Consider the following 25,417-nt stretch of genomic DNA (forward strand, 5'->3'; position numbering starts at 1 on the left):
CCATATTTTTGTAAAAGAATCATTATTATGCCATATTTTTGTAAAAAAATCATTATTATACCATTTTTTTTTTCCCATAATCTGATTTTTTTTAATTAAATTTATCCATACAAACTAAGAAAAGTTTAATTACCATATTTTTGCATATTAATGGCTAAAAAATCATATTTATGAAAAAATCCATTTTTTTAAACTAAAAAAACAATATATATAGGGTCCAAAACAGAAGCCCAAAACAAAACAACCCAATAACAACTAACAAACAAACCCAACCAACTAACAAACAAACCCAACCAACTAACTAAAATAACAACCCCAGCTATTTTGTATTTTCGTTAATATACCATGGTATTTGAAATTGGAAAAATACCATTTTCAATCCTATTTTTTTTATACTTGTTTGGACCTTTCGTTTTGAAAATGGTATTTTAGACTTCATGTTTTATAAATTGATAATAATCACGTGAATCTAATTTCAGTCAAAATATTTTTTAATATGACCAAAATAATCTAAGGTTTAAAATATTTAATTAATTTAAGCAAAAACAAAATTAAATTATAACTATAATTAAAATTAAATTAAATATTTAAAATAAATTTTAATTAATAAAAACTTAAAATCAATTTAATGAAAATAAAACAGATTTAAGTAAAACATAAATCTAACCTAAAATTAAATTAAATTGAAATAAAATCTAGTGAATGTACAATACTTAAATCAAACAACCAAAATTGATTTAATAACTATTGATAAGCAAAATGAAAAACATCACCCATTTTTAGAAGAAGAAAAATGATTTTTTTTTCCTTCATAAATATACATTTTTTGGTTATATTACCACCTGTGGATCGATTGACTTTTGTGGTCAAAAGGCTCAATCGATGTCGATTGATGCCGATCTCACCCTGATGTAGTAGTTTATAGAAATTTGACTATTTATGGGGTATTTAAGACCTAATCAACAATCGAATCGTCATCCACAGTCTTCCAAAATAAAAAATCTCACATACGAAAAGTGTTTTTGTTCATGTTGACTTAATTGGTTGAAAAACATCAATTAGTGTCGATTGCCCTCAATCTTACTTAAGGTAGAAGTTTGTGGCAACTTTGGCTAATTATAGGGTATTTTGGTTCTAATCAACAATCAGATTGCCACACTTAATGCTCCAAGATCGGCAATCGCACTTATAAAGAGTTCCTGTTGATGTCAATGGTCAAAAGTATCATGATGAATGCTCAAAAATGCATATTTATTATACTCGAAAAATTAAAAAATTAATTAAATTTTAATTAATATTTTCATGAAATTAATGATATATATTTTTATTTCGAAAATATTTAGTTGATCTATTTTTTAAGGAATATAGAGCATTATTGCAAAACTAAATATAAATTTAAAGGAAGCAAAAATAGGACCATATCAAGAAAGTTGTATTTTTGCAAACAAAATAATAACTAAAGAGCATCAGGCCCACACAGCCCAAGGAGCAAACTGCCCAGGCACTACCACGTGTCGACCTTTGCACACGCTAAAAGGTGGCCCCACCTATCTCCTCCTCTTTCACACTTTAGGTTTTTTTACTTTTTGCTATAACAATATTACTTATCACAACTAAAAATTATTTATCTGTAGCAAATGGTTACTTACCCAATATTATAAATAAGTTCGAATTATATACCAATTTACCATATTACCCTTAATTGTATAATTTTTTTATTTTTAATTACCATATTCTCCTTATTTTTCAGTCACATCACTAGTGTTGTTTCTATCTGGCTTTGATAACTGATTTTTTTTTTAAATAAAAAGATAATTTTATTGATTCAACGAGTCCTCTAATAAGAGGGACAACAAAGGAGGGGGTACAATATCCCCTATATGAATACAGCCAGCAAAAGAACAAGATGCTCTAGCAATGTAGTGAGCAACCTTGTTGGCAGACCGTTTAACAAAGAAAAGATCCACATTACACAGATCATTAAGAAGACTCTTACAATCTCTGATTATAAGACCAAAAGTAGAATCCATATCGACCTCACCACGCACAGCGTGCACCACATTAAGGCAGTCGGTCTCCAAGACCACATGTTTCCACTCCTTTCTCTTTATCCAACTAAGAGCTTCTTTCAATCCGAGGGCCTCAGCTTCAAGAGGCTTCACTCTCCCAGCTTTCAATGAGGAGAAAGCTTCAATAAGATGCCCCGCATCATCTCTAGCCACACACCCAATACCAAATTTCCCCTCTGAAGAGAAGATAGCAGCATCAACATTCACCTTGATCACGTCTGTCTGAGGGCACATCCAGTGCTCAGCACCATCATCAGGCCTCCATATACTAGAAGGGGGGGCCAACATAGAATCCTGAGCAGCTAACCATTGATCAAGTAATAGAGAAGCTGATAAAACTACCTCATTCATCAAGTAAAAATATTAAAAAATAAAAACACCAAAATTGTTGATAACTTGACACTTGGTAAAAATTTTGAGCCCCCACAAATTTGACTAAGTTATGTGAAGGACTAAAAAATTGACATTTTTAATAAGTAGAAGACTTTTTTTTTTCCTATTATACCTTTACATTTCATTACAATAACACAGAACCAAGATAAATAAATATTTGATAACGAAATGTTGATTAATTTGGTTTAAAATGTTATCTTCGTATTGTTGTTAAGATATAGTCAAATTAAAACTGTAGAATATTAATTTTAAAAATCATTAATGTTGGTTTAAATATATAACTCAAGTCGAGAAGTGACTTGAGAGTTAAGGAGTAGCATGTGCCTACCATGTTGATTCCCTATATAATAGGCCACCCTGTTATGATAGCACTGTCATGATAGAAAATTCTTATATTTTTTTTTAAGAGAAATTATTGGAAATGACCTAAAATAAAGTTATCAAGAAGTTAATGTCTTCATTTTTAAAATTATAGTGTTGATTACTTAAATTATCATTTTTTATAATTTATTTAAAACTATATGACTTTAATATAGTAGTATTTTTTCTCAATTCATATTTTCCACTTTTCACATCATTTTTTATATAGAAACGAAGTAAGAGCTTAAATTTATATATGTCAATTTTCTTATGACTTTTAGATCGTCTATACGTAAAATTATATTTTGTAATAATGAAATTTACTAAAAACACATCTTCAAAAGCACACATACTTAAAATTTAAAGGAAAATACATAACTTTCTTTTTCAAACAAGATTTTAAATAATAAAACTTCAAAGTACTATTTTCAAAATAAAACTAATTAGGCCAAAATATGTTCTTGAAAAAGTCCAATTTGGTAATGGTCATTTATTTCAAAGTTACGTGTTTGGAAAAGACGTAGTTGTGCTGCTATATATATGAGTGTGTTTCTAATTAAAACACGTTGCCCTGAAAACGACTAAATTAAACAGTGAATGTGTTAGGGATGATTTTGTTCTTGATTTGTTTTAACACACATAAGTTTTTAGAGCTCATATTGTATGTCTTAAAATAAATTATTTAAGAACTCTTAATGAATATCTTAAAAAGTCTAAAAAAATTTGTTAAAAAAAAAATCAAACTTTTAAGACACATTAATTTTTAGGACTGGCACGTATCCTAAAAAAAATTATTTAAAAACTATCAATGAGTGTTTTAAAAAGTTTAATAGTTGTTTTTAGAATTCACATCTAAGTGTGTGCTTTAAAAAAATATGTTAAAAGGCCATTTTGGTAGTAGTATGACCTGCAATACTCTCGTCAAATTTAACTACTAAATAATTTTTTTCCTAAAAAAAAAAGTTATAATTTTTTTATATTGAAAGTGATAATACTTAAATTATTTATAAGGTTACACTTTAATACTTAAATTTACAAGTATAAAAATATGTCACGTGAATATTTAACGAGTATTTAATAGTAAGTATTAACCGTTGCACTAAAATTGTAGATTTATATATTATTAAAAAAAAAGAATTAAATATTAAAATGTAACTTTTAAAAGAATTTTAGTATTCGAATATTTTATTTTAACTTCAAATTCAAATAGTCAATAGGTTGTAAACTGTGAAGTCATGGGTAAGAACAACGCTAATAATTACATGTAGAATTTGGGTAAGAACAACGCTAGCTATATGTGCGCGTCTATATATTTATTTAAGTTGGGTTGTAACTTATGCACTCAATCACCACGGTTTACTTGCCTTCATAAGAAAATAATTAATTAGCTCTTATTTCGTGGTCATACATACAATATTGTATTCCTATCAAACCAATTTAATAAATTAGGGAACAGCACACCATATAATACATATACTTCAATCATACTTCTATTAGACTAAACAATCTACTCCAATTTGTCTTTATCCCCAAGATACCATATAGCCTACAACACAACACAACACAACTTAAATAATAATAATAATAATCCTCTTTCTTTTTCTATGTAGGTCTACATAATAAACATAGTAATCAAATAAACACGTTTCTCATATTGTATTAATATTATTTAACGTAACTATATATATAATAATTATATTAAAATATTATTATGATATAATAATATTTAATATAAAATTAAATATTTAATACTTATATTAATATAAATTTAAATATTATAGAATATATTTATAACAATAATACATAATACATAATCTTAATTTTTATTAAAAAAATTATCATTTATATTTTAAAAAATTATAATATTATATATATTTTTTAAAAACCCTAAACAATCTTTTGATTTAATTTTTATTTTAATATATTTATGTCATTCTTTTATATATAGTATTGTGTATTTATTTGAAATTTATATGACAATGATACAAATTTAATAAAAAAATAATTATTACATTCTATAAATAAAACTAAGCAAACACATTGCTTGTATCTAGTATATATAAATATATATATATATATATATCATTTGTGTAACGCCCTACTACCTTAGAGCCGTTACTTAGTGTGTTTAAAACAGAAATCGTGCTTTTGACTGACTCTACGTGGTTTCTAAAACCAAAAGTGTGAATAAACCAGAGTTTAAGGCTGTACTCTTAGAAAATGTTTAGTTTCATTGAAAACATTTAGTATCAAACATCTGGGATCCCAAAAAAAAGGTTTACAAAATATTTACAACTCAAAAAATAGATTTACACCAGGTTAACTATCAAAAGAATGAGTTAATACAGCCATATACAAAATGCCCCCAACCAAAGCAGTCGGGCAGGCCGAACATGTACGCGCCGCCCCCACGCTCTCAATACTCATGGCCGGTTGACTGACTCCTTGCTTTTACCTGCCACACAGAGCACCCGTGAGCCGAAGCCCAGTAAGAAAACCCAAATAGTACATAACATATGCATAGTATATAGCTGACATAATCCACTGATAAATAGGAAAACCATCAGACTAAACAAGCACGGCCATGCCGCCCCAGAGGCCTTACCAAAGCCTGGGTCTCGGTCCTCACCGTCAGGATAACTCATGTATCCCTTGGGTCCCACCCTGGCTATAAGCACCCCATGTGCTGAGTGTTACTTCCGGCCCCAAGGCCGTACCCGGCCCTTGCCGCTCTCGGCCTTAGCCGTTCATTTCATTATAATCGCACGCATAATACATTTCGAAATAATCATACAAACATATAATAATTCACCCAAGGTCATACATTTGCAAGTAAAACAATCTAGGGCCATGCCCTGCAACAACACTGTGGGCCCATGCCCTGATCCTGGGTGTTACGGTTTTCTTACCTTTAAATTCGATGGCCTTGATCAACCTGACTCCTTGAGCACGATCCTACTCGAGCCCTAGCGCTTACCTAAGAAAAATCCATAAGTCAAAGTCATTACCAAACCTCAAGTCCAAAACCTAGCCTCGGGACCAATCCCGAGCCCCCGGGAAGTCCTAGATCCCCAAAACAAAGTGGTGGAATCGAGCCCCGAACCCTAGGTCAAAATCCCTCATCAAAAACCCAAAAATCTCATTCTGTGAACAGTGCAGCGCTACAGCGCTCTAAAGAGGGCGCTGTAGCGCTACAAGCAGAACCACCCCCTCAGAAGCAGGGGCTAGCGCTACAGCGCCCCCTGACTAGCGCTGTAGCGCTAGTTGCAGACCAGCAAAACCCAAAAATCGCATCTTGCGATTTCCTTCTACCATTTCAACCCCAAACTTGTCCAAATCATTCCCAAGCCCAAAAACAAACTTAGCAACACCTCACACTCATCCCAAGCATCCCAAGAACTCATACTCCAAGCTCAAGCAACCCAAAACTCAAGATCTACCATAATGAACCCAAAAACCAGAAATTCACTCAAACAACAAAGATAAGGTCTTAAAAATCATACCGTGGATGGAAAATCGACCTTGAGTTGAACCCTAGACCTCCTTAGCTTGCACCTTCACAACCTTGACCTGATTTCCCCAAAAATCCCATCCATTTAGCTCAAAAACACAGTTCAAACCAGTAAAGCCCTAAAACTGAAATTCTCAAGAACTTACCTCAAATTTCTGATGTGATCTTGCTAATCCCTTGCCAATCCTCAAGTCTAGCATAGGATCCTTGATGCCCAGCCTACCCTAGCTCTCCACTGAGCTTAACTCCAAGAAAAATGAAGGAAAATGGTTGGGAGAGCCACAAACCGAATCTTGGAACAAAACCCTTCAGCTTTTCTCTTTTTTCCTTTTTTCTTCCTTCTTTCTTTCTTTTCAGCCTATAACTCTTTTTCTACAAAATCCACTAAGTATAAAGCCCCCCTTTAATTCATCTCTTACAAGCCTAAAGACCAAAATGCCCTCCCTTAATAATTCTAAACCTTTATGTCCATAAAGGGGCATTTTAGTCATATTACCCAAATTCCCACTAATTCCTCAAGTGTTCCTAATAATTCCCGCTCGCTACCCAATACCTGATTAATCACCAAATATACATTCCTCATCATCAAGATTAACCTCAATATATTTTCCATATTCTCATTTAAACTCCCCAGGCTTAACCCAAGCCGGGTATAGATTCCCGCTTTGACTTTTCCGCTAACCCGCTCATTCTAGGATCGTCTCGAGTCAAAGATCACAGATATCAACACAGTCATGCCCACATGGCCAAATTACAATTATGCTCTTTCTAAGATAATCAGGTCTACATGCATACTAATTCACATAGTCATGCATCTCAAATAGTCATATAACGTGCATTAAATCATAATCATGCATTAAACTCATTAAAGTCACACACAAAATCCCATTATGTCCTCCAGCCACACTACTCAAGGCCCTTAAGCCTTAATAGCGAATTTGGGTCGTTACAACTATCCCCTCCTCATGAAAATTTCGTCCTCGAAATTTACCTGAACAACTCGGGATACCGCTCCCGCATATCCGACTCCAGTTCCCATGTCTCCTCTTCAACCTTGCTATTCCTCCACAATATCTTAACCAAGGTGATGGTCTTGTTCCTCAAGACTTTGTCCTTTCTATCAAGGATCTGAACAGGCTTTTCTTCGTATGATAAATCCCGATCCAACTCCAAATTCTCATAGCTCAACACATGAGTAGCGTCCGATACATACTTCCGGAGCATGGATACATGAAACACGTCATGAACCCCTAATAGAGCAGGAGGCATTGCTAACATGTAAGCCACCTCCCCGACTCGCTCTAGAACCTCAAAGGGGCCAACAAACCTGGGACTCAGCTTGCCCCGAACGCCGAATCGTTTTACTCCTCTCAGGGGTGAAACCCTGAGGAATACATGATCACCAACCTGAAATTCCACGCTCCTGCGTCTCTGATCTGAATAACTCTTCTGGCGACTCTGGGAGGCGAGCATACGAGCTCTAATTTTCTCAAGTGCCTCATTGGTCCTCTGAACCATCTCAGGACCTAAATACCTCCTCTCACCTGCCTTATCCCAGTGAATCGGTGATCTGCACTTCCTACCATACAACATCTCATACGGAGCCACTCCGATAGTTGCCTGATAACTATTATTGTACGAGAATTCAATCAGAGGGAGATACCTACTCCAAGATCCCCCGAAATCCAACACACAAGCTCATAACATGTCCTCCAATATCTGTATTGTCCTCTCAGACTGTCCATCCGTCTGAGGATGATAAGCAGTACTAAACCGAAGATGTGTGCCCATTGCTTTCTGTAGGCTCTTCCAAAACTTGGAAGTGAAAGTGGGGTCTCTGTCGGATATTATCGACCTCGGAGCCCCATGAAGTCGAACAATCTCCTTCACATAAAGCTCTGCGTACTACTCCACAGTATAAGTTGTCTTCACAGGTAAGAAGTGGGCGGACTTAGTATACCTGTCCACAATCACCCACACCGAGTCATGCTGACCCACGGTCTTTGGCAATCCAACCACAAAGTCCATGGCAATATCTTCCCATTTCCACTCGGGAATCCGTAGAGGCTGTAATAATCCTGCTGGCCTCTGATGTTCAGCCTTAATCTGCTGACAGGTTAAGCATCTAGCCACATAGTCCACTACGTCCCTCTTCATGCCTGACCACCAATACAAAACCTTCAAGTCATGGTACATCTTCGTAGAACCTGGGTGCAAGGAGTAGGGAGTGGTATGAGACTCGTCCAGAATCTCTCGCTGAATTTCCGGATCAATCGGAACACAAATCCGTCCTTTGTACTTCAATAAACCCATCTCAGAAATAGAGAAGTCCTTAGCTGCTCCAGTTAGGACATTCTCTCTACGTTCAACTAACTGGGGGTCCCTTTCCTGTGCTTCCTTAATCCTCTCAAGGAGCGTTGACTGGAGAGTAATGTTGGCTAACCTACCAACCACTAACTCTATACCTGCTCTGGCCATCTCTCCGGCTAGTCTGTCAGATATTTGCCTCGAACTATACAGCTGTCCTAGGCCCCTCCGGCTCAATGCATCAGCCACTACATTAGCCTTCCCAGGATGGTATAGGATATCACAATCGTAATCCTTTACCAGCTCTAGCCACCGTCTCTGGCGCATATTCAAGTCCTTCTGGGTAAAGAAATACTTTAGACTTTTGTGATCAGTGTATATCTCGCATCTCTCTCCATACAGATAGTGCCTCCAAACCTTAAGTGCGAATACCACTGCAGCTAACTCCAGGTCATGCGTGGGATATCTCTGCTCGTACTCCTTTAATTGCCTTGATGCATACACTATCACTTTCCCAGCCTGCATCAACACGCATCCCAGACCCTGTCTAGAAGCGTCACAGTAGACCACAAACTTCTCATCATCTGTTAAGCCAAATGCTGTTATTGATAATAATAAAGCTAGTACTTCTTCTGTTTACCTTCTTGAGTCTTCAAATTTATGGCATGGTAAACTAGGTCATGTTAATTATAATTCTCTGCGTAGATTAATTAACTTGAATCACATACCCACGTTCAATATTGATTCAAAACATAAGTGCGAAACTTGTGTAGAAGCGAAATTAGCCAGGTCATCGTTGAAAGCAGTTGAAAGAGACACTGAACCCCTTGATTTAATTCACAGTGATATTTGTGATTTAAAATTTGTTCAAACAAGAGGTGGTAACAAATACTTTATTACTTTTATTGATGATAGTACAAAGTATTGTTATGTGTACTTGCTAAAAAGCAAAGATGAGGCTATAGAGAAATTTACTCTCTATAAACAAGAGGTTGAAAATCAACTTAATAAGAAAATTAAGATGATAAGAAGTGATCGTGGTGGTGAATATGTAGAACCATTTAGTGAACTTTGTGCACAAAATGGAATCATTCACGAAGTAACACCACATTATTCTCCTGAATCCAATGGAGTGGCAGAATGGAAAAATCGCACTTTAAAAGAGATGATGAATGCCATGTTATTAAGTTCTGGATTACCGCAGAACATGTGGGGTGAAGCTATTTTGTCAGCTAATTATCTTTTAAATAAGATTCCCCGAAAGAAAGATCAAAAGACACTATATGAATTATGGAAAGGTAGACAACCTTCATACAAATACTTAAAAGTGTGGGGATGTCTGGCTAAGGTGATTGCACCATTGCCAAAAAGAATGAAAATAGGTCCAAAAACAGTAGATTGTATTTTCATTGGTTATGCACAAAATAGCAATGCATATCGATTTCTTGTACATGAGTCTAAAAACCCAGACATTCACAAGAATACGATAATGGAATCAAAGAATGCATCATTCTTTGAGCATGTATTTCCTTGCAAAGATAATGGGGTTGGACCAAGCTCTTCTAAGCGAACATCTGAAACGATGGATGATCGAGAACAAGAAGAGGAAATTGATGAAGTCCAAGTAGAGCCAAGGCGAAGCAAAAGGACAAGGATAGAAAATTCTTTTGGACCAGATTTTCTAATTTATATGATAGAGGCAGAACCTCGAACATATAAAGAAGCTGTGAGCTCTATTGAATGTCCTTTTTGGAAGGAAGCTGTAAGGAGTGAAATTGATTCCATCCTGCAAAATCATACTTGGGAACTAGTTGACCTTCCTCCTGGATGTAAACCTTTAGGTTCCAAGTGGATTTTCAAAAGGAAAATGAAAACAGATGGAACAATTGATAAGTACAAGGCTCGATTGGTAATAAAAGGTTACAAACAACAAGAAGGCTATGACTACTTTGATACTTATTCTCCGGTGACGAGAATAAATTCTATCAGGATGATTTTGGCAATTGCTGCATTGCGAAATCTAGAAGTCCATCAAATGGATGTAAAAACTGCCTTTCTAAATGGAGATCTTGATGAAGAAATATACATGGAACAACCCGAGGGTTTTGTAATTCCAGGGAAAGAAAGGAAAGTTTGCAAACTTGTTAAGTCACTGTATGGACTTAAGCAAGCACCAAAGCAATGGCACAAAAAATTTGATAGTGTCATGATGACAAATGGATTTAAAATCAATGAGTGTGACAAATGTGTGTATATCAAAACCACAAACGAGGGATATCATTCTATGTTTGTATGTAGATGACATACTCATTGTTGGAAGCAACCAACGAATGGTTAAATCCACCAAAACAATATTAAACTCAAGGTTTGACATGAAGGATATGGGACTGACTGATGTAATTTTAGAGATAAAAATTATAAGGACGCCAGATGGACTCAGTTTGAGTCAGTCACACTATGTGGACAAGATACTTGACAAATTCGGTAAAGATGATTCTGGAATTTCCAGAACACCAATTGATACAAGTCAGAATCTATCCAAGAATAATGGTGAAAGTGTGTCCCAAGTAGAATATGCTAGAGTAATAGGAAGTCTAATGTACTTGATGAGTTGTACTAGACCAAACATTGCCTATACTATAAGTACTTTGAGTCGATTCACGAGTAATCCAGGTGTTGAACACTAGAAAGCAATTGCAAGGGTACTTACGTACTTAAGGTATACTCGTGACTATGGGCTAAACTACACCAGAGATCCAGCTGTGCTTGAAGGATACACTGCTGCAAGTTGGATATCTGATAATCATAACTCAAAAGGTACTAGTGGATATGTCTTCACTCTAGGTGGTGCAGCGGTTTCATGGAAATCTTCGAAACAAACTGTAATCACTAGATCTACAATGGAATCTGAGTTTGTTGCTCTGGATAAATGTAGTGAAGAGGCAGAATGGCTACGTAATTTCCTAGAGGATATTCCAGACTGGCCTAAACCTGTGCCTGCAATATGTATATATTGTGATAATCAAGCAACAATTGGCAGAGCAAAGAATGTTCTATATAACGGCAAGTCAAGACATATACGTCGACGACATAATACCATTAGACAATTGATCTCAACTGGAGTTATCTCAATTGACTATGTGAAGTCAAAAGATAATATTGCGGATCCGCTAACCAAAGGGTTAAATAGAGATCAAGTTGAAAAGACATCAGAAGGAATGGGACTTAAGCCAAGAAGAAATAAGGTAGATATAAAGGAAAACCCAACCTAGTTGACTGGAGATCCCAAGATCTAGGTTCAATGGGACAACCTAATTATATAAACCTTGTAAGATCACTGTGGGGACTAACCCTACCCATTCTGTTGATGAAACAATGATTCTCGATGGGAAAAGGATAAGCATTAAGCTTTTAATGACCCTTATGCGTCGGAAGTCTGAACGGGGCAATGCGGGATTGTTCTTAATTAAGAGGTCACCTATGTGAGAGAGAAGTGGGGCCGCTTCAAAGGAGAATTGTGGGGGCTAAATTCTCTAAAACCTCTCGCAGAACCAGGCGGATGTTCATGGCCAAAATGAACATAATCATGAGAACCGATATGATGCCAGGAAGATATCTGTGTGAGATATATCATCATTTACATCAACAGCAGACAGTTCAAAGACATCGCGTCCACTGATCAGCTAGTAAGGTAATTATATTTTCACAAGGGAAGGTTCAAAGGTTAACACCCACCTATCCTATGCAGGTATCTACCGTAGAATTCTATCACCGTGTTGAGTCGAGTCGAGTCTTGTCAATTCATTGTGAGTCTTTTCTCTGTGTATTCCTTATCGTTGATCAATTTCATTCATGTGGGGGATTGTTGGAAAAATTATATTTTATATATAATAAATAGTCAATTTAGGCTAATGTGTGAATGGAAAATTGATGCCTTAAATGTGGTCCATTGATAGCTGCTAATAAATGCAGATTTGGTCAAGGATGTAATCACCGTAATAATGGTGAATATTCTGATCGATATCAGAAATTATGATAAAGATTGTGATTGATCAATATCACTAATTTTGTAGGATTTTTGGCATTAATTATCTTGTGTCCACACTTGGTATTCCACCCCATATGAAGCCTATAAAAGGAGGCTTCACCTTTCATTCTAGACACACCAACAAATAGAGTCACTCATTAAAAAGCTCTCTTGTCTTCTTCTTCTTTGTTTTTCGTAAGTCTTAAGGTGATAGAGTGAAGGTATTAATCCGAGTTCGCTGGAGTAGTGAAAGTGGTGTATTCCTCTACTCGTTAGTCGTTGTATCCTGGGAAGTGGTTGCTCACGTATCCTCTAACACCAATCAGGTAGAGGGGGCAAATCTGCTTTAAGGAATGCGTGTTTTGCGTGCCTCGACGTTGGTTTATTCTTTGTACTATATTTTTTGTATTTCCATTCTTCAATTAAATATATTAATCTATATGTTTTGTTCTTCTCCACTATATTATTTCTAACATAATATATAAGTTAAATAAGACCTTAGAAATGTTATTGTAAATATCATGTCCTTCTCCTGAAACCTATATTTTGAAAGCCTGTAATTAAGTAAAGGCTTCGTAGTAAATATGTAAGGTATACAGGAAATGAAAACCAAGTTCTCCTATCTAGTTTTCTACAATACTATTCTTAGTGATGCACATTTTTTCCATGGGACGGGCCCCGTGGCCGGGGATCCGCCCCTAATGGGGCGGGGATTCCCCGTCTAAATGAGGAATGGGGCGGGGACGGAGATGATTTTCAATCTCCGAATGTTAAATGGGTTTAAATTTTTATATATTTTTGTAATACTTATATGTTTTTTATTTATTTCTTTATATATTATTATAGTATAGTAGTAATTTTTTAATATTTTCTATTATATTTAGAATAATATTTAATATTTTAAATAATAAATATTATACAATATTTAATTTACGAATTTTATTTTAAAATTTATTTTTTTTAAACAAATTGGGTTCCGTGAGAATTTTCCACCCCAATAGAAGTTTCTCCACCCTACCTTCGATGGGAAATAAACAAAGATGAGAACAGAGACGGAGATTAAAAATATAAATGAGGACCCACAAAGACGGGAACAAGACAGGGACGGGGGAACACTCCCCGCCCCGTATGCATCACTTCCCGTGTGCATCACTTTCTCTATTCTCTATGTAGTTTCCATTCTTTTCAATAATCATGTATTATTTATTGATGTAGTTTTCATTATTTTCAATAATCATGTATTATTTATTGAATAATAAGACATTAATTAATAACGTGCATCAATTATTTCAAAGATGGATCCAAACTCTAACTCAAACTGACAAGTGGGACAGCCCAATGTACCAACATTATCATTATTATATATATATATATATATATTTATATATAAGACTGTGTCTTCTGTAAGCTTATCTTTTTCCTGTTATTTAAAACCAGAGAGAGCAGCAGAAGCAGAGACTACAGAGAGAGAGAGAGATCTACATTACAATTGTTTCATTTCTGCTCCAATCAAACAAAGAAGAAACACTCAAAACAGAGCCTTTCTTCTTCGACGGGATATGTCATCCACCTATTAAACGCGCATATATATATGTATATAAAGCACATCCATCCAGGTATATATCTAATATGTCAATTTTATACATTATGGTAAATTTTATTTTCTGCTGTGTGACAGTGACATTAGTCCTGAATATCGAAAATCCCTTCTCAAAATAATAAATGAATAAAATTAAAAAAAAAAAAAAAAAAAAAAAAGAAGAAGATCTCTGTCTGCCAAAGGTTTCATTTCTGGGAATGTATGGTGTTTTGAAGTTTCTTTCTTTAATTTTCTTGGTCAACAGTGTAAGTAGTGCTATAATTCTTAATTTCTCTGTGGGAATGATTCTTGGCTTAAACATTTCTGGGAATGATTAATAATGCAGACGAGAAGATGAGAGTGGCGGTGGTCGGCGGTGGGATTAGTGGACTGGTTTCGGCCTACGTTTTGGCTCAAAACGACGTCGAAGTGGTTCTGTATGAGAAAGAAGACTACTTGGGAGGCCATGCCAATACTGTCACTTTTGATGGTTTTGATTTGGACCTTGGTTTCATGGTCTTCAATCGTGTACGTGGCCCTCTCTCTATCTACCACAATTATTTCCTTTATATATTTATTTATAATATACCACAATTCAAAATAATAAGCTGTAAAAAAGTAGGATTTGTTTAAAATATTCCCAACAAGAACCCCGATGGAAAACATACTATTTTACGTTAAATAAATCTTACAAAATTTATGTTGATTTTTTTGGACTTGAACTTAACTTAGAAATTTTTTTCATTTTTATTTTATTTTTTTTTGCTAATTTGGTGTGTTTTTGGGTAACTATATGCGCCTAATTTTGGGGAAAATATCGTTTCGATTCCTTTCTTTACTAAGTCTATGTAAGTGACCTTTTAAAATTTACCCAAAATAATAATAATTATTTAAATTAAATAAATTTAAAAAGTTAGGAGGAGAAAGAGAAACCAACAAATTATAACATTATCTCTTCTTTTTTTTCTTTGTACTTAGTATACCCATGTGTTTTGTTAGTGCAGTATGACTATGAATCTTACATAAAAATTAACTTAGAAATTTTTTCATTTATATGAAGAGTAATTATATGTACACTTAAAATATACATATAAATTGTAACTTTGTGTAATATTTGGTTACATATATTTTAGATGCACATATCATTTAGATAGGACATTCCTCTATAAAAAAAAATTAATTGCCTAAAAAAGAAATTATAAAACTATTTTCTCAACCCTAGCAAAGTACTTTTATTTTTATTCTACCCAAGCTTAGAGATTTTGAAGACTGATAAAATAAATAAATTAAGATCCGCTCGGTGTGACTACATGACAACCATGTAATCATCTCATAATAATAAATATTTGAAGTCACTTCATTGAACTATATAAATAATAATTAAAATAAAATAATGTAGTTACATATTGGAAGTATTTTCATTGTACTAGAATATTACATATTCAATAGCTTAACCTATCTTCTAATTAAAATTTTATGTCTATGATTTATTTATAAAGATGAAAAGAAAAATGGGATTTAATAGTCGTGGAGGAGGGTTGACTAACTTTAGTTTTTTTTTTTTAAAAAAGAAATAATAATAATAAATTAATTAATCTTCAAATTATTTAATATTTGTGAAGTTGGGTATTTGGTTTTTGTCACATTCTTCTTGGAATTGGAATAGAGGGGTCAGCCTTAAATGGATTGGATTGAATAGTATGTGTGTGTTGATTTTTTGGTCTACATTTTTTGTCAAGAGTCATCACTTAGGGCAAGCAAAGCATTATAAGAATTCTTTTCTATGTTGGGCTTTTAGAGGCCATATAATTTGTTTTGTCTCACAACTTTTATTTCAATGGTCGTGATCAGTAGCTTGTTTTTTGTAATCCATACCTCATAGCAAAGATAAAATATTGTAACAAAACCAAGAAGAAAAATTGTATCATCTAAAAATTTAAAAACTAATTTGCTCATAAATTATTATGTAAAACTCACATAATTTACCTTTATTACCTAACAAAACCTAGGCTATATAGCTTCATTTGAAAATACAATATTTGTAATTAATTTCAACCTTGTCATTAAGTTTTAGCTCTTTTTTTGTTTTGTTAGAAATGCTAGTAATACTCTATATGTGTGTAGATATATTCTCTATTCTCTACTCCAAACTTATATTATTATTAAAATATAAAATAATTTGTCAAATAATGTTAATGTAATATGTAGTTATCAATAATTTGTATTTACGTGATTCACACGGTAATATTATTATAATATTACGGGTGTTGTTTCATTTTTTTTTAAGTTATTTTGCATTCTAATCTACTTTTGATAATTTTTGCAAAATAATCTCTAATAAATCAGATGATAAAAAAAAATTAGTAAGCAGATCAAAAAATTTAGACAATTAATCAAATTTTTAGACAGATATCATTTTGCTTAAAATTATTGAAACTATATTAGAATACAAAATCACTCAAAAAAATATCATTTTTATCAATTTCTCTAATATTATTAATGAGTCAAATATCTACGTCTGATTCAACTAGATATAATAAAAGTGATAAAGATGTATGTTTATGAAATAGAAAATTTATTCTTTTATGCAATGGTCTTGTCACGATCTATATAAGAGCAATTGCAGTGGATGCTACTTTAAAAGTAGCTTAACTAAGCAAAGCATCGTTGTTTGTTTTATCTTAACTAACCTCACTTTTATTTTTTTAATAAATCTCACCAATCAAAAAAAAAAAAGAAAAAACAAAACATAGCATCGTTGTTTGTTTTATTCTAACAAATACTCATTCATCTCACCCCACACTTGATAAACTCATTTCCTAACAACGATGTCAAGTTGCTCCAAGAATCTTTAGTAGATCTTCATCAAATCCACAATCCGACATAGGAAATGTCATAATTAATTTGGCCTATAGTTTCCAGAATAATAATGACATTCGTGGTTTATAATAAATGAAATATACTAGTAGCTTGTGTTTTTTTTTAATAATAGTTGCTTGTGGGTTACAGGGTGACAAAAACATGAAAGCTACATTAAAAATTTATTATTTCAAATATATTTTTTGTAGGACTAAAAAAAAATTTCGAAAGAATATATTCCATTTTTAATACGTTTATATGAATATTAATTTATATATATTTAAGAAAAAAATAATAAAAATAAGTATATATGTTCTTTATATTTTTATTTGTCAAAAATTTATAGGATGATTGTTTTAAAAAAAAATCAAATTTTGAATTCTTGAAGTGGAGGGAAAGATTCTAAGAGTATATAAAATAAATATATATTTATATAAAAAGTGTTTAGATAATGAAAATTATTGGTTTTAACTGTTTTTTTTTTTGTTAATTTTAATATAATATTTTAAATATTTAATGAAATATACATTTAAAACTAATTAAAAATAAATATTTATTAATTATATTAATATATATTTAAATACTATAATATATCATTATTATAATAATATATAATACAAGACTAAATATTTAATAATTATATTAATATAAATTAAAATGTTATAAAATATTATTATGATAATAATATATAATCCTAATTTTTTTAATAATTATATTAATATAAATTCAAATATTATAAAATATTATTATTATGGTAATATTTAATAATTTTTTTTTAATACTTATATTAATATAAATTTAAATATTATAAAATATCATTATAACAATAATATATAATACATAATCTTAATTTTATTAAAAAATTATCATTTATATTTAAAAATGATATCATATTATATATATATTAAAAACATAAACAATGATTTGGTTTAATTTTTCTTTTAATATATTTATATCATTCTTTTATATATAATATTATTTATTTATTTGAAATTTATATGAAAATGATACAAATTTAATAAAATTAATTAATAAATTCTATAAATAAAATTAAACAAATGTGCATTGCACGTTGTTTGTATCTAATAGAGAAAAAAATGAATAGTTTACAATTTAGAATTAATTGTTATAATAGAATTTTTTAATTGTATTAATTTTTTATATCTTCAAATAAACAAAATAACTATTAGATTATGTTCAAATACTTTTAAAAAATATCACCACATAAGTTTTTTTTTTTCCAATCATTACTATAGAAGTATCCAATTTGTAATTATAATAAAAGTATCAAACAAACAACTAAAAATAGACACAACAATATAGGACAAACTTGTTGTGTGCCAAAAAAATAATGAGGAACGATTTCAAATTTATAAAGCAATTAAAAAAACAATATTTGTTTTGTGTTGTCATGTATAATCTTAATTTTTTTTAAGTAATTGTTAGGAATACAAATTTTGAAATATAAATTTGCAAATATATGTTGAGTTCTATCGAGTTGGCTAAAATTTTGTGTTGAACTTTAAGTAAAATGTGTACAATTTTCCAAACTAAGATGTATTTTAGTGGTATGTATGCTTAGGGTGAATATAAATTATTTGTGATGTAATGATTTTTGTTCATATACATTTATTAAAATCGGAAATGAAGGAACTTGGAGGGTCTACATAAAATATGAGTAAAAGGAATGGGTATCATTTTTTATTTTATTTTTTAAAATTAAAATTAAAGGATAATTTTTTAACAAAAAATTAATCTCGCTAAAACACTACTTTATATTATTATCTTTTTAAAAAATAATTCGGTCAACTTAAAGCATTCAATACATTTATGATTTCGTTTTTCTTTCTAGTAAATAACACATTATAATTCTCATTCTTTTCTATTGAATTATTCTAACAGCTTTAGTAAATGTGCCATAATATTATAAATAAAATTACATTTAAATAAAAATAGAAATTGAGATTCTAGTGGTGTCATTTTTTTGTATTGTACTCATCTTTGGTATGGGGTTTGATTTGGTAGGAATGAGAATGTCAAATCTAACTCATGTTTAGTGGGAATGAGAATCTAAATCTCTTCTTATGTTTGGTTCAAATTTTATGGGGTAAAGCTAATAATTTGTGTGGGTCCCACATATATTTTAATGATAAAGTGAACCATTTTGCACACAAGAGTTTAGTATTACCTCCTGTCCCTCTACATTTTTCAAAGGCAACTCAACTATTCAAAACAAACACCCTCTAGGGGTTTGTGTTTATAAGTGAGTCATTTTTTTTTAGCTTAATTTGAGGTAATCTTAACCATTTAAATATTTTAGTTTTACATTCATTTAATCTAATCTTCCTTTAACTTTACTCCCACAAACTCAAACCTCTTACCAAAAGTTGCCTAATAATAATAATAATAATAAAGAAGTAAATTGGACAGGTAACATATCCAAACATGATGGAGTTTTTTGAGAAGCTTGGAGTTGAGATGGAGACCTCAGATATGTCATTCTCAGTGAGCTTAGACAAAGGAAAAGGGTGTGAGTGGGGTAGCCGAAATGGTTTCTCAAGTTTATTTGCACAAAAAATGAACCTCTTTAATCCTTACTTCTACCAAATGATTAGAGAAATTTTCAAGTTCAAGGATGATGTTATCAGGTTCTCTAAATACTCTGTACTCTTGATTCTATTCTTTTTTCTGTTTTTTTTTTTTTTTATATACATAAAAAATATTATTTTTTAATTTTCTTTTCATGACTATATTAGCTATCTTGATATGCTTGAGCACAACCCGGACATAGACCGAAATGAAACATTAGAAGAGTTCACCAAGTCTCATGGCTACTCCGACTTGTTTCTAAAAGCTTATCTTGTGAGATCAGTTAACCCTTTTTACTAAGTCACATATATATATATATATATATATATATGTTTGTATTACTAATTTGGCATTAACATTAATATTATAGATTCCAATATGTGGTTCAATCTGGTCTTGCCCATCAGAAGGTGTTTTGAGTTTCTCTGCTTTTTCTGTTCTTTCATTTTGCCGCAATCACCATCTCCTTCAGGTATAGATACACCTATAATAAACTCATTCTATTTATGTATATAATTAGCACAATTCTCGTATAGGAGTTTTACCTTAAGTTCTATTGGTGGGCTCTTCAGTGTTCTCGACCCTTGAATAGTTTTCGGCACGATTTTTTTTTATGACTGTGTATATTGTCGTTGTTTAGAGCATCCTGCAAATTTTCAAAAAAATTCGAATAGTTTACCGTACCGAAAACTAGGTTCAAACATGTTGTTTTCCATGCGCATAAAAAAAATTAGTCACACGTGCAATAATATGTTTCAACTTAGTTTTCGGTACTGTAAACTATTCAAAATTTTCTAAAAATATGCAGATACTCTAAATAGCTACAATAACACGGTCATTACAAAAATCGCGCTGAAAACTATTCACGAGTCGAAAACACTGAGAAGCCACTGCTAAGGCTTAAAGTAAAGTCCGGTATGAAAATTGTCCTATAATTATATATATATATATACTATCTATAATTTTGTTATGACATTTTGTTTGGTGTTGTTTTTGGCAAATGCAGCTATTTGGCCGTCCTCAATGGCTTACTGTCAAAGGACGTTCACATTGTTATGTGAAGAAAGTAAGTAATTACTAACTTTTTCTTATGAAAATGATTAAGGGAATTTTTTTTTTTTGATTAATTTTTAAAGAAAACAGGTAAGAGATGTGCTAGAGAGTAAAGGTTGTCACATAAAAACATGTTCTGAGGTACAAATGATTTCAACTATTGATGAGGGTTAGTGCTCAACCACTTTTCAACTTGTTACTAATTATGACTAGTCACAGTTGACATAAAACTCTTCTTATCTCAAAAGTGTTTTTTATGAAAATTATGAACAGGTTGCATTGTTCACTCTGAAGATGGTTCTAAAGAAGTGTATAATGGGTGCATATTGGCTGTTCATGCTCCTGATGCTATGAGATTACTTGGAGACCAAGCTACTCCTAATGAACGCAGAGTACTTGGTGCTTTCCAATATGTTTATAGGTTTGCTCCTCACAAAATCACCCACTTTTTCAACTATGAATTTGACCAATCACATGAAAATGTTATAATGATCTACCTTACTTTAGAACATAGTCAAGGGTGTCTATGAATTTGCCTCTATTTGATGAAATGAAGGAAACTCTATAGTCAAAATGTATTTTGAACATACCAATTTGTTTAACTCTCTGGCAGTGATATTTTCCTTCATCGTGACAAAACTTTAATGCCCCAAAACCCAGCTGCATGGAGTGCTTGGAACTTCCTAGGAAGTAGAGACAAGAAAGTATGCTTGACATACTGGCTCAATGTGCTTCAGGTGAGTGCACACACAAACTGTTTGACATTTTGTCTCAAACATTAATTATTACTCGAATGATTTGACTTCTAAATTTTTTAATCTCTAAATATGCAGAATCTTGGTGAAACGAGTCTCCCTTTTCTTGTGACTCTCAATCCAGATCAACCACCAAATCATACATTGCTTAAATTTTCAACTGGTCATCCAGTCCCATCTGTTGGTGCTTCGAAAGCTTCACTGGAGCTTCATCAAATTCAAGGAAAAAGAGGAATTTGGTTTTGTGGGGCATACCAGGGTAAGAATTCCACTTGTGTTATATATTTTATCATGTTTTAACGTACTTGTATTAGCATCACATTTTCTGGTTGTGTGAGTATCTACTATATGTTTTTTTCAGGTTATGGCTTTCATGAGGATGGATTAAAGGTACTTACTAAAACTAGATAAATTTGTAACAAATACATATATTGTTTCTAAGTGGTTCTGATATCTCTCGAAGCATTTATTATGGCTAAAAAAAATTGCTCAAGAATAATGTTTTCTTTGTAGGCTGGAATGGCTGCTGCATACGGTTTGCTTGGAAAAAATTGTGACATTTATAGTAATCCAAATCATATGGTACCTTCCATGACAGAAAGAGGGGCACGCCTTTTTGTTACTAGATTTATTGGACAATTCATCTCCGCAGGATGTTTAATGTGAGTCATTGTACTGCTGAAGTTGAATTTTTTTTTCAAATGCTGGTTCTTTGGTGTATAAAAGTGCAAATCCTTACAACTTTTGATTATATATTATGTGTACATTTAGTTTCAACTTTCAAGTGGGATAATTTATATATGGTACTTGGTTGTGTAAAAGCATGTTGGAGGAAGGGGGTACAATGTTCACTTTTGAAGGAAGCACAAAAAGATGCTCTAAGAAAACATCTATCAAAATTCACAGTCCACAATTTTACTGGAAGGTAAGTAGGTTTTATGTCACTTGGTGAAAATATGGCACTATAATGTTTTTGTTACTACAAATGCCTACATTTTCAATACCACTACTGACACTAGTAATATCTATTCGTCAGGTTATGACACAAGCCGATTTAGGCCTTGCAGATGCTTATATCAATGGAGATTTTACTTTTGTTGACAAAGATGAAGGTCTCCTAAATCTTTTTTTGGTAAGAATTATATTGTACTTCTAAACAAAGTTAACATGTTCTTAATTTTTTCTTCACTCAATAGCTTGATCTAAAAGAAAACAACTTGCTTTTGTAGATTCTTATTGCCAGTAGAGATTCAAATTCTTCAGCCTCCAAACTAAACAACAAAGGGTAAATATATTTTATTAGATGATATATGTTAGCACAAGTTTGATACTAGTTTTTATCTCCAGAAACTCATTAACTTAGGACTCTCTTGCTGTTAGCTTGAGGGGATGGTGGACTCCATTGTTGTTCACAGCTAGTATAGCCTCAGCAAAGTATTTCTTTCAGCATGTTTCAAGGCAAAATACTCTTACACAGGCTCGCAGAAACATCTCTCGCCATTATGACCTGGTACCATGTCTCTGAATTAGAGTTTATAATTATATTGTTTGTCTTTTCTGACATCCTCAATAAGATAAGATATACAATGATTACATATCCTTGGAATGACCCTATTGAAAGCACACATAGAAAAATATAGTTCTCACGTTGGAACGTAAAATCCCAAAAGAAACTAACTAATGTCTCTTGGTGTATTTTTAGAGTAATGAACTCTTTGCTCTCTTCTTGGATGAGACAATGACATACTCCTCTGCTGTATTTAAGGTCAGAACTACAATTCCCTAATGATTTGATAGTAAATGTTGTAAGTTATGCTATGAAGGCTTAACTTGTACTAATTTCTATTATGAATTGTTTTAGTCAATAGATGAAGACTTGAAGGTTGCACAATTGAGAAAAATCTCTCTTCTAATTGAAAAGGTGAGTGTCTTTCTGTGCAGACTTTGTCTATATTTTGATGTTCGTTTTTGTAAGAAGTTCTTCTCTCTTTTCTCATCCAATGTTATCCAGGCTAAAATTGATAAAAATCATGAAGTGCTTGAAATTGGGTGTGGTTGGGGAAGTTTGGCCATTGAAGTAGTTAAAAGAACTGGATGCAAGTACACAGGCATCACTCTATCAGAGGAGCAACTAAAATTAGCACAAAAGAAAGTGAATGATGCTGGCCTTCAGGTACCAAATATAATCAATAAACTTCTATATTATAGCATATTATATATTGAAGATATCTCTTTGATCTTGTTATCTGAGTACCTATGTAATAATTACTATTTACTTTTGACCAATTCTGTTAACAGGAAAACATCAAATTTCTACTTTGTGACTATCGGCAATTGCCTGATGGTTACAAATGTGACAGAATCATATCTTGGTGAGTTAGAATGTCAAACAAACTTGTATCAAACAATAATTTTTGGAATTTGGATTAATGAATTGAATGTTGTATTTTTCAGTGAGATGTTAGAAAGTGTTGGCCATGAGTTTATGGAAGACTTTTTTGGTTGTTGTGAGTCTGTACTAGCAGAGAATGGCCTTCTTGTTGTGCAGGTAATGAATGTCACATATTTTCCAAGCTAATAATTAACATTTCATGATTCGTCTTCTCTTATAGTTCCAATGGCTTGAGTAAGAATTGTTGTATTTTGCTCTCTTCTCAAATTTTGTTAGTTTATATCGATACCGGATGAACGATACGATGAGTACAGAAGAAGTTCAGATTTTATCAAGGAGTACATTTTCCCAGGTGGATGTCTACCTTCATTAAGTAGAGTAACAACTGCCATGGCTGCTGCATCCAGACTCTGGTATAGTTTACATGACAAATATTTTGTTAATTTTTACCACTTTTGATTTTTCACTAATTATTATAAATGGAACTCCAGCGTGGAGCACATTGAAAATATTGGAATTCATTACTACCAAACACTGAGGTATTGGAGAAAAAATTTCCTAGAGAAGCAAAGGTTAGTAAATAATCATGTAATGATGTAAATTTAATAACTTTTTTTTTTTGTTCAATCTAAGACTGGTGTTGTGTTAGGACATTAATTTGAGTGTGTTCCCACAGTAAAATCATGGCTCTTGGATTTAATGACAAGTTCATTAGGACATGGGAGTACTATTTTGATTATTGTGCAGCAGGCTTCAAGTCTCGCACCCTTGGCAATTACCAGGTAAACTATGGAGAAAATATCATTTTAGTTCTTGAAACTTAAATATATACTAAGGTGGGAGATTTGAACCTTAAGAGTCCTACTTTGTTGTTCCTAAAGGATTTTATTTTTTTTCAATTTTTGATTGCAGATTGTGTTTTCACGTCCGGGCAATGTGGCTGCATTTAGCAATCCATATAGAGGGTTTCCTTCTGCGCAAGGAGATGAATATAATGAATGATATACTTTCTAATTTCTATTGTATACTTCTCTTTCTTTCTTTCTTTCTTTTTGGTTTGTTTTTTGGCCAAAGCTTCTTCATTCTTTATATGAACCTCATTTTTTTATGTATTGTTTTGTTTGATGTTACACGTAAATGTAGACTGACATGAAGATTTGTCTTAAAATGTTTAAACATGTCAATTTACTTTTTCTAATAAAGTGAGTGGAACCAAATATTACAATATTTGACACAACAGTAAGTTGATCACACAACACAGATAAATTAATCAATCTGTCATAATTGCGGTCTCATAACATCAGCCCAAACTCGTCTTGTGTCATCTTTTTAAGCATATTTAATGGGATTTTAATATATAATGTAAAAATTTAATAAAAAGTAACAAATTAGAAGTAGAAATTATAGTAATATGTTTGGAACTTGGTTGTAACTTGTAATGGTAGAGGCCCATGCATGCATAGGTGTGAAAGGATTTGGAAAATGGGAAAAATGGAAAAGAGAGATGAATTTAAAAGCAAGCT

General features: G+C 32.2%; 1 protein-coding gene across 1 annotated transcript; it reads left to right on the forward strand.

Moving 5' to 3' along the window:
- Positions 1–14,071: 14,071 nt before the first annotated feature.
- Positions 14,072–25,062, forward strand: LOC133819644 (uncharacterized). Its single transcript, XM_062252943.1, has 25 exons — positions 14,072–14,283; positions 14,593–14,774; positions 19,536–19,753; positions 19,862–19,967; positions 20,065–20,166; positions 20,701–20,760; positions 20,838–20,916; positions 21,021–21,168; positions 21,361–21,484; positions 21,581–21,761; positions 21,864–21,892; positions 22,016–22,164; positions 22,325–22,427; positions 22,539–22,634; positions 22,732–22,787; positions 22,883–23,012; positions 23,205–23,267; positions 23,364–23,423; positions 23,514–23,675; positions 23,801–23,874; positions 23,957–24,050; positions 24,171–24,307; positions 24,386–24,466; positions 24,571–24,676; positions 24,807–25,062. The coding sequence occupies exons 1-25, from the start codon at positions 14,259–14,261 to the stop codon at positions 24,894–24,896; spliced, it is 2,655 nt and encodes an 884-aa protein (XP_062108927.1). The 5' UTR covers positions 14,072–14,258; the 3' UTR covers positions 24,897–25,062.
- Positions 25,063–25,417: the final 355 nt, after the last annotated feature.

This window comes from Humulus lupulus, chromosome 2 (genome assembly GCF_963169125.1).
Source record: "Humulus lupulus chromosome 2, drHumLupu1.1, whole genome shotgun sequence".
NCBI classification, from domain to species: Eukaryota; Viridiplantae; Streptophyta; class Magnoliopsida; order Rosales; family Cannabaceae; genus Humulus; species Humulus lupulus.